The sequence below is a fragment of the Antechinus flavipes genome, chromosome 4 (assembly GCF_016432865.1).
Source record: "Antechinus flavipes isolate AdamAnt ecotype Samford, QLD, Australia chromosome 4, AdamAnt_v2, whole genome shotgun sequence".
Taxonomy (NCBI): Eukaryota; Metazoa; Chordata; class Mammalia; order Dasyuromorphia; family Dasyuridae; genus Antechinus; species Antechinus flavipes.
Window position 1 is genome coordinate 130,488,936 of NC_067401.1, and position 11,107 is coordinate 130,500,042.

Here is an 11,107-nt window from a genome sequence, read left to right on the forward strand (position 1 = left end):
AGATTTAATTAATCAAGAGAACAAAAACTGATACCAAGATTTCCTTTCTTGTGTCTGCTTTCAACAACTTAAAGTGATGAGTATTGGGAGTTATTACTTTTTAAAATCCGTCTTCCTCCCCCCTCTACCCGCCTCTGTCCAATAAATACAAAAGTAGGTCTGTTACTGGAAGTTGTACCTCAAAGGTTTTGTCCTAAATCATGTAAGAAGGCCGGATCTGGAATTTTAAAATACACAATATATCTACGTGCATATATACATAACACACAAGTATGCATATAGATGTGCAAGACTACAATACTTTATATATACATGAATACACATGTACATGCACACATATAGTTACATGTTCATAAACACTACATACATAGTATGGTGTGTATACATACAAAGCATCAGAGGAAATAGGTTAAGAAATTCAAAAAAAGTACAGCAGATAGAACACTGACCCTGGAATCAGGAGAACCTGAATTCAAATGTGACCTCAAACACTTAACACTTCCAAGCTCTGGGACCCTGGATAAGTTATTTAACTCCAATTCCCTCCCCCCAAAAAAATTCAAAAGGGGTGGGAGTGGCAAGAAGCTTCTACAGGTAAAAGCATTGCCAGGTAGAGCTTCCAGCAAAAACTCCTTCCAAAATCAAGAGGTGGTTTTTTAAAAAATCTAATCACTCATAAAGGTCTGAGAGCAACTCCAGTGTCGAGTTAGAGCAAGGCAGTAGACCATAAGCTCCACTAGCTCCCAACAACTATCTCTGCTTTACTATCTTATTGATCCAGAAGGGAATAGAAAGAATTTCATGAAAAAGAATGAGACAGTTTAATATTTTTCATTTTACACTCATCTGTCTTAATCTGTGGGATGTTTTGATTTTTGTTGTTTGTTTTGTGTGTGTTGTGGGGGGGGGGGAGGGCAGCTAAGTGTCCAAGTGGATAGAACACAAGGAAGACATTTTCCCCAAGTTCAAATCTGGCTTCAGACACTGTGTGACCCTGGGTAAATCACTTCACTCTATTTGCCTCAGTTTCTCCATTTGTCAAATGAACTGGAGAAGGAAATAGCAAATCACTTCAGTATTTGTATTTTTGCCAAGAAAACCCCAAATAGAATCATGAAGAGTTGAACATGATGAACAATAACAACTGTGGTGTTAGGTCATAAAAAATCAGGAGGCAGAAATTATCTCAAATTAATAAGAAATTGGTTGTCATATGCAGTAGCCAGAATGCATACATGTAAACTGAATTACAGGTATACAGGTAGCCCACTGGAGAAATTATGAAATTCCCTAAATCACCCCAACTTTTAAACCTTCAGTCGAACAACTCTGGTTTCTTCTCTTTACCAAACATTGTTCTCCTACTGATATATCAATGCAAACCCTTTTTCTTATCCTATAAGTTTTCAAGAACATCCAGAGATCTGTACAAAAAAATCCTATCATTTACCAGCAACTTAAATGCTTCCTTTTTCTATTTCATAACCTTGTCAGTAGGCATGAATTAGTTTCCTTATTTTTTTTTTTTTTTTTATTTACAAAGCACATGCATGGGCAATTTTTCCAACATTGATCTTCCATAACCTTTTGTTGCAATATTTCCCCTCCTTCCCCCACCCCCTCCCCTAGCTGGCAGGTAGTCCAATACATGTTAAATATGTTGAAATATATATTAGATCTAATATATGTATACATATTTATACGGTTATTTTGTTGCACAAGAAAAATCAGATCAAGAAGGAAGAAAAAGAAAACTGAGAAAGAAAACAAAATGCAAGCAAATAACAGAGAGAGTGATAATGCTATGTTGTGGTCCTCACTCAGTTCCCACCATCTCTCTCTGGGTATAGCTGGCTCTCTTCATCACTGATCAAGTAGAACTGGTTTAAATCGTCTCAATGTTGAAGAGAGCCACGTCCATCAGAATTCATCATTGTATAGTCTTGTTGTTGAAGTGTATAATGATTTCCTGGTTCTGCTCATGTCACTCAGCATGAGTTCATATAAGTCTCTGGAGGACTGTGAAATCATCCCACTGGTCATTTCTTACAGAACAATAATATTCCATAACATTTATAGACCATAACTTATTCAGCCATTCACCAATTGATGGGCATCCATTCAGTTTTCAGTTTCTGGCCCCTACAAACAGGGCTGCCTCAAACATTTCTGCACATACAGGTCCCTTTCCCTTCTTTAAGATCTCTTTGGGATATAAACCCAGTAGTAATACTGTTGGGTTAAAGGGTATGCACAGTTTGATAACTTTTTGAACATAGTTCCAAATTGCTCTCCAAAATGGTTGGATCTGTTCACAACTCCACCAACAAAATCATTTATCATTATCTTTCCCTGTCATTCTAGCCAATCTGGCAGGTGTGTGGTGGTATCTCAAGAGTTGTCTTTAATTTGCATTTCTCTGATCAGTAGTGATTTGGAACACCCTTTCAAATGAGTAGAAATAGTTTCAATTTCTTCATTTGAAAATTGTTCATATCCTTTGACCACTTATCAATTGGAGAATGGCTTGAACTATTATAAATTTGAATCAATTACATATTTTGGAAATGAGGCCTTTATCAGAACTTTTGAATGTAAAAATGTTTTCTCAGATTATTGCTTCTCTTCTAATCTTGTCTGCATTACTTTTGTTTGTACAAAATCTTTTTAACTTAATATAATCAAAATTATCTATTTTGTGATCAATAATGATTTCTATTTCTTTTTTGGTCACAAATTCCTTTCTCCTCAACAAATCTGAGGTAAACTATCCTATCTTCTAATTTGTTTATAATCTCATTCTTTATGTCTAGATCATGATATGTCTATGTCTAGATTATTTTGGTATACGGTGTTAGGGGTTGGATCTATGCCTAGTTTCTGTCATCTTACTTTCCAATTTTCCTAGCAGTTTTTATCAAAAAGTGAATCTTATCCCAAAAGTTAGGGTCTTTGGGTTTGTCAAACACTAGGTTGCTATAGAAATTGATTATTTTGTCCTGTGAACCTAACCTATTCTACTGATCAATTTCTCCATTTCTTAGTCAGTATCAAATGATTTTGTTGACCGCTGCTTTATAATAGTTTTAGATCTGATACAGCTAGGCCGCCTTCATTTGCTTTTCTCTTCATTAAATCCTTAGACATTCTTGACCTTATGTTCTTCCAGATGAATTGTTATTTTTTCTAGTTCAGTAAAATAGTTTCTTGGAGTCTTATTGGTATAGCACTAAATAAATAGATTAGGTTAGTATTGTTATCTTTATTATATCCAAGAGTACTTAATAATTTTCCAATTGGTTAGATCTGACTTTGTGTGGAAAGTGTTATGTAGTTTTGCTTATATAGTTCCCAACTCTCCCTTGGCAGATAGATTCCCAAATATTTTATTCTATCAACAGTTATTTTAAATGGAATTTCTCTTTGTATCTCTTGCTGTTGGCTTTTGTTAGTGATGTATAAAAATGCTGATGATTTATGTGGATTTATTTTATATCCTGCAACTTTGTTGTGAATTATTTCTAAAAGCATTTTAGTTGATTCTCTAGGGTAGTTTTCCTTATTTAAAACATCCTGTTGTGGGTCAACATGAATTAATTTCCCTGACTAAAGCAGTCTGTTATAGTCATACACAAAGTTAACTCTTCTGCAGTCATCATGATCCCAGCAGGAAAAAAGGCTGCTCCTAAAAGGTTGCTTCCTTTCCTCTCTGTAGGGATCACGGAGCTTAGAGATCTCTTGTTTGTAGGTTTCCATGACTAGCATTCTACTCTTGTCAAAAAACTTGGCAATGGATTTGGTGAATCCCGCTTCCCTTTCTTATGGTCATTGCTATTCAGTCATGTTTGACTGTGACCTATCTAGAATTTTCATAGTAAAGATACAGATACTGTAGAGGTTTGCCATTTCCTTCTCCAGCTCATTTTACAGATGAGGAAACAGTTGGTTAAGTGACTTGCCTAGGGTCATATAACTAGTGTCTGAGGCTGGATTTGAACTCGGGAAGATGAGTCTGGCATTCTATCTACCATACCATGTAGCAGCCTCTACTTAACACATACAGGGTAAATTAGAGGTAATTTCAGAGGCAAGTGGCAAAGTACCTGGGGCATGATTGAGCAGTACACAGCACTGGCAATGAATAGTCTCCTATAGATTTGATTTGAGCAGAGTCTTGAAGGAAGCCAGTAAGCACATACAGGTGAGTGGAGGACATTCCCAGAATCTGGGACACCAGATTTTAAAAAAAGGCATAGGTAGAATTGAGGTGAATGATTATATCAGTTCACAACTCCAATTAGTGCTATTTTTTTCCCACATTTTCTTGAATGTTTGTCATTGTCCTTGCTAATGATCTCTTAATAACCAAATCTAATAGCTAATCAATTCTCATCTTCCTTTTCTTCTCTGAAGCTGTTGATATGCTTGAACACTTTCTTCTGATGTTCATTCGTCTCTAGGTTTTCATTATAGTGCTTGGTTCTCTTTGAACTACTCCATGGCTTACTAGAGTGTACCCCAAAGCTTAGACCCTCTTCTTGACTTCATAAACTTCCACAAGTTCAATTATTTTTATGTGAACGATTCCCACATCTACCTTTCTCACTCTAAACTTCATCTCCAGCCAAGCTCATAGAACTTATCAATGTTTAAAACAACTTTTACTCTCAAGTTAACAATTCCAAGCCTTCTCTTACTTTCAAGGGTCACATCATTGTTCTAATCAAATTATCAACCTTGACTTCTTAGTCACTCACCTGAAATATACTATTTTCATTTATAAGGCATTCATCTAGTTTAAGCTCCCTATCAACTCCCCCACCCCCATCTAGAATACTCTTTATAAAAAAAAGCCTATTTGGTGCTTAATTCAAGGGTCTGCCCATCCCACCAGTCAATTTTCCTAAAGCTAAGCCTGATCTTGTCATTCCAAATCTGGTGCCTGGCTCCCTATCACCTATAGAATCAAATGCAAACTATTTGGCATTTAATTCTCTTCACAAAAAGGTTTCCAACTACTATGGAATTAGAATATGACCATTTTTTTAAAAGGAAAGATTTGCTCAAAGTTTTCCCTAAGAAACAGTTGACCAAGTTAGAAGACATCCCAATTCTTTTAAAAAATGATTTGCAATTCTTAAAGGATAAAGTACCATATTTTATTAGCAAACAAAAAATTTATTATGTGAGATCCTATCTATTCTTCTACAATGTTCAAAAGTTTTTAAATAACTAGCATTTAAATGTAAAGTGCAAAGCACTTTATAAATCTCATTTCATCCTCCCAATTACATGTATATTTTTAATAAGATTTTATGGTCCAAATACTTCCCTCACTGCTAAGAAAGCAATTTGGTAGAAGTTATATATGTGCAATCAGGTAAAACCTATTTCATACTAGACATGTTGTGAAAGAAACAAAGGAAAAAAACTACAAAGAAAAAAAAGTAAAAATAGCATGCTATAATCAACTCAAGATTATCAGTTCTTTCTCTGGATGTGAATAGCATTTTCCATCAGGAGTGTTTTGGAATCAGTGTTCAGATCTAAATACTATCATAAAAAAGGTTTAAATGATTCCTGAGGGTCACTTAAGATCCTGCAGGTTTAACAGCTAAGCATTTTTTTTAAAAATACAGGATAAGATGAAAGAGAATAGAGGTACTAAGGTAACAGGAAAAGTTCTAAAATAGATGTATATCATTAATCAAGCCAATTTCTACTCTACCTTTTTTTTTTTTTTTTTTTTTGCAGAATTCTTATATATTATACCCTTAATGCTTTCTATGATGAATGGAATGCACTCCTGCCTCTTGGAACCCTTTATTTCCTTCAAAACTCAAATTAATTATTACCTTTATTATAAGTTCTTAATCTTTTTTTGGGTCATGGATTTCTTTTTTTTTTTTTTTGCTGAAGCAATTGGGGTTAAGTGACTTGCTCAGGGTCGCACAGCCAGGAAGTGTTTAGTGTCCGAGACCAGATTTGAATTCAGGTCCTCCTGATTTTGGTGCTCTATTCACTGTGCCACCTAGCTACCCTGGTCCACGGATTTCTTTGGTAAAGTCTATGGAACTATTCACAAAATGCTGTTAAGTACATATAATGAGCATAATGAAATGCAGTTATCAAAATATTTTTTTAAAAATCAAGTTAATGGACCCAACTTACAAATCTCTGTTCTATATGAAGCTTTTTCCAGATTCCTTATCCAATAGAGCATTCCCTCTTCAAAATTACCCTTATACACACACTTTCATATTTCTTATTAGCATAAAAGCCTTTTGAGAACAGAAGATATTTCACATCTGTAAATGTGCAGAGCTTAGCACAACGTCTGGCTCAAAACAAGGGTTCAACAAATGATTTTGTGTGTGCATATGCACATGTCAATAGCATTCTGTCTCCTACTACAGTCTACTTCTCCCTGCTCTTCTTCACTTTATTCAACAAGTCATTAAATAGTCTTCTCATCTGTAAAGAGATTTAAATCCCATGTACTCTATGAATCAGACACACAAATGTCCATTTTTAATAAACATTTTATTTTACTGACCAACAGGGTAGTTCTAAAATCGTAGCTTCTGGAAGAACCACTTGTTTTTGCCTGTCTTGTACCTAGAGAGAAAAAAAGACATTGATGAAGAGATAATGTAAGCATCAAGGAAAAGGACAAAGCCTCCATGTTAAAGGGAGACTCCCTACTCCTCCCTCACCCCCCCCCCCCCCCCCCCAGTATCATACTACTTCTAACTCACCTTTCCTCAAACTTGACTTTGGCCTCCCTCCTTGCCTTACGTTTCAGTGCAGGGTCACGGAACACATCCTTGTTGACAACAGTTTTATCCAATGGGATGTCCACGGAGTATCTGGAGATAGGAAAAGTAGAAGGTGGTAGAAAAGCTACTAGACCCAGCACCCATTAGCCCCAAAACTCAAGCACAGTCTATCTAGCGAGACCACCAAAACAAAATTTGAAGTACCAGATTCTAAACAGTTCTTACACAGGAAAGACTAAGAGGCTAAGTTTAGGTGGGAAATGGAAAGTGGGTAGGTAGCTGAGTAAAGGAACAATTAAAGGGCAGGACTAGTACTATTTAATCCTATACTTAATTATGGGCTGAGAATTGGATTAAGGATGGAAACCTAATTTTGACCCTTCCCCATTCACAGAAAACTGGTTTAAGAGCCACCTGAAGTACTCAGGTGAGACAGTTGTCAGTACTTTTGTTAGCTGGATGACCTTGTTCAAGGGACTAAATGATTTAATATTTGTAAAGTGATTTAATGTTTGTAAAGTACAAAAAGCCTGGTTTGTCACAGGAGCTTGATAAAATGTTTCCTTTCCCAATTCTTGTTTTATTTAGAAATAAAGATTTTGATCTTGGAGTAGTAATCTTTCAATTGGAATTAGTTACAACTGAAAACCAAGTTAAGCTTTTTTTTTCTTGCTTCAGTTTTCCTATGTTACCTCAAACTTTGTATTGGGTAGAAAGAGGCCACAGGACTATGCCCATTTGGACTTTTTTTTTTCCCTCTGCTGAGGCAAATGGGGTCAAGTGACTTGCCCGGGGTCACACAGCTAGGAAATGTTAAAGTGTCTGAGGCCACGTTTGAACTCAGATCCTCCTGACTTCAGGACTAGTGTTAAATCCACTGCACCACCTAGCTGCCTTCTCAACATTTTTTAAAGCCGAAAGAAAAAGACTTGGACATGAAATGTTCAATTAGTAATTATAATCCATTAATCATCATGGCAGACCAAAGTCTAAGGTACAAGAAGATAATGTCAATAGTGTTTATTGTGGAAAAGCCCATAAACACATAATGCATACAGAAAATCACTTATAAAGTTAACTATGGATAGGACACAGTTAACCTATATCAGATTGCTTATTGTTTTGGAGAGAGAGAAAACGAAAGATTCACAGAAACTTTTGTTGAAAACTATCTTTAAATATATATAGTTGTATATATAACTATAACAGAATGCTTTAGTCAGGGAAACTAATTCATGTTGACCCACAACTGGATGTTTTAAATAAGCAAAACTACCCTAGAGAATCAACTAAAATGCTTTTAGAAATAATTCACAACAAAGTTGCAGGATATAATAAAAAGTTAACCTATTCCTCTGCCTTTCATGATCTTTTGAAATCTTATGATACTCATCCAAACCACTTCTTCTCCCAATTCATATTCTTAGATTTTTGTACCAATCTCCAATACAAAGTCTGACTAAATGGAGAATTATCAAAAGAACTGTACCCTCTCCTTTTACAGAGGCTTACCTAGTGGGCATGAGGTGGTTGTAGTTATAAACTTTCACGAAAGACTTGATTTTCGATCTCTTAGCAATCTTCTTTTTGCCCATTGCTGCAGTCACTTTGCGAGGATAGCGGTCGATACCTGCCACCAAGGCATGGCTGTAGGGCCTGTCTGAGGTCCCATCATCAATGTTCTGAGAAAAACAATTAAAATCATAGCAGGTTGGCAACTGTCAAAGAACTTGTTCCACAAAAGTTCTGGTCTTACCCTACAAAAAACGCCAGTGAGCAAGCTCCCTTGAAAGCTGGCTCTCAAAACTTCAGGGCTGCTAAAATGAATTCAAACCCCAACAAGAAGAATGCTTAAACATTTCCCTTTCGACAGAGATTTTGGTTAAGATTTGGTTTCAGCCAAGTGACTCTTCAGATCAACTCCACCCAGATCCCAGTTCTCTGTTCCCAGGTCAGTTTTGTTTTTCTGTGGACCACAGGAAAGTTCAGGTCTGTTAAGGATGTGCAGAGCCATCTAGGCAACCATCACCCGGCCTCTCCCAGTCCTCCTCCCCGCCTCCACTTCCTCTATATTCAGTCCCACTGGGCTCAGTGGGACTGGGCTTTCTCTTCCTCACACAAAATGGGCCATATCCTAACAGTGTATTTTCTCTGGCTGCCCACGATACTTCTCTTCCTCGGTCCCTGTTTGCCAGCTCCCCACACGTGCTCTCCTAAATGCTATTCTTTTCCTCAGTGAATTATCTCCGACTCATCCCAGCCCTAGCTCGTTGGTACACCACTGTCTGCATGCTGATCTCCCCCCTTTTGGATATGAGCACTCTGGAGAGCAGGGACTGGTTTTGCCTCTGCGTTTCACTAGAGCATAGCACCAAGCAGGGTACACAGCAAGCGCTTACTGCATGCTTGGTTGGCTCGAGAGCCGGCCCCCACTCCCGGCTCTTCTCGCCCGCCCCAACCTTCCCGTACCTTCACGATGACGGCTTTGCGCCCGGAGTACCGCCCGGCCAGGACCAGCACCACCTTCCCGGGTTTCATAAACTTGCCCATTTCTGGAGAAAAGAATGCAGCAGCAAAGAGACCCGTAAGCGCAGGGAAGGCCTCCGACACCGCTGAGCCCAAATCCAGCCCCGGCTTCTTCAGCCTCCCCGCAGAATCACATCCCCGCCCATCCCACAGACCCCCAGATCTTAGCTGAGAAGACCTCGAGGGTCCCCGTGCCCCCTAGGGCGCGGATGGCAGCGGATCCTACCGAGGCTCGGAGCCCGAAACTCACCAACGCGAAGCAGGCCTCTCCTGGAGCCAAAAGGAAGACAGCACGCTTCCGCTGACCTTTCACACCGGGCCGGATAACGTCACTACCGCCTTAGGTCCCGCCCCCGAATTTGGCCATTCCAGTCAAGATCTGCCGAAGCCCGATTATGGGCGGAAGAAGCTTTTTGAAAGGGTGCTTGGGCCTGGTAAATCGTTCCGTGAAACTAAACTTTATTAGCAGCCCAGGGCGCGGACGAGGGACAAAAAGCTGCTTCCCTGTTTCCGGGATTCGGAGCTAAGGAAGGGTTCAGAGTCGGGTCTGATGGGAGACCCTCCCCGTAGAACAGACGAGGGTGGAGGGGTGGGATCTGCTGGAGGAGCAGCTTTGAGGGACCCCCCCACCCTCCGATGTGCTTTTATTAAATCGGCACTGGGAAGGAGCCCCTCTCCTCAGGTCAAGTTTATTGCCTACTGCGCCGAGAGGTCTGTGCTAAACGCTGGGAATGCAAAGGCAAGGCAAAGATCCTTGCCGTCAAACACTGATGGCCACAAGTCGGAGTCCAGTCCCGCCCTCTCTAAAATTGTGTTCCGACCAATCTCCACTCATCTGTCAATTTCATCTTCCCGACGCCCCTCCCACTTTCCTAAATACCGGTAGCCTAACATCACTACAGGGTCAAGTATAAGGGCCAGTTGGGCGCTTCGAGCTCTCCTCGGGGGGCTCCGCCTCCCTGCTGCTACTCCTAGCACCCACCGTGCCTCACCCGCTCCACTCCCAGCGCTTTTACGCCGGGGATGCTCTCCGTCCTCACCCGTGGGGAGCTTTTCCTACCGCTCCCTTTAACGGGACTGCCTTCCTTCCGCGGTCCTGTAAAGATCTTGTCTGTCTGTAGTGCTTGCATGTTGTTTCCCCAGTTAGATTCTGGAGAAGGGACTGTTCCCTTTCTTTGTATCCCCAGCGCTCAGCATAGCGCCTGGCACGTAATAGGAGCAATTGTTATTGGTCTGCTTTGTTCTAAAGCTACCTCTTTCAATCCTCTGAGATTTGCCATTTCCTTCTCCAACTCATTTTACAGACGAGGAAACTGAGGCAAGCAGGATGAAGTGACTAGGCCAGGATGACACAGGTAAAGGTTTGCCATTTCCTTCTCCGGCCCATTTTATAGATGAGAAAACTGGGGCAAACAGGGTTGGCCATACATCTAGAAAGCATCTGAGGCCGGATTTGAATTAATGAAAAGGAGTCTTCCTAATATTAGGTCTAGCATTCTATTCAGGGATAACCATTATTTAAGTCTATTATGCGGCTCTGCACATAGACTTGGAGTTACGAAACCCTGGGTTCAAATCCTGCCTCAGATCTTTACAATCTTGACTGGGCAAGTCACTTAACCCCGTGCAGTTTTCTCATCTGCAAAATGGGATTGTTTTGCAGATAAAATGAGAGAACTTTTGCAACCTTAAACCTCTATATAAATACTATCACTACAATCAACAATACTCTCCTTTTACTTGTGTTTTGTCTTTTTTTTCCCCCTGAGGCAACTGGGGTTAAGTGACTTACCCAGGGTTAC

The 11,107-nt window shown here is 39.6% G+C and overlaps 1 protein-coding gene across 2 annotated transcripts; it reads right to left on the bottom strand.

The window, feature by feature from the left end:
• Nucleotides 1–6,524: 6,524 nt before the first annotated feature.
• On the bottom strand, nucleotides 6,525–9,667 carry RPL27 (ribosomal protein L27). 2 transcript variants are annotated; one of them, XM_051994370.1, is made up of 5 exons: nucleotides 9,556–9,667; nucleotides 9,249–9,331; nucleotides 8,292–8,461; nucleotides 6,759–6,869; nucleotides 6,525–6,618 (listed from the first exon to the last, which is right to left on the bottom strand). In XM_051994370.1, exons 2-5 carry the CDS (start codon nucleotides 9,327–9,329, stop codon nucleotides 6,570–6,572), a joined length of 411 nt encoding a protein of 136 aa, XP_051850330.1. In that variant the 5' UTR covers nucleotides 9,330–9,331; nucleotides 9,556–9,667; the 3' UTR covers nucleotides 6,525–6,569. The 2 variants fall into 2 exon arrangements, with proteins under 2 accessions (XP_051850330.1, XP_051850332.1); XM_051994372.1 differs by lacking the exon at nucleotides 9,556–9,667 and adding an exon at nucleotides 9,532–9,552.
• Nucleotides 9,668–11,107: the final 1,440 nt, after the last annotated feature.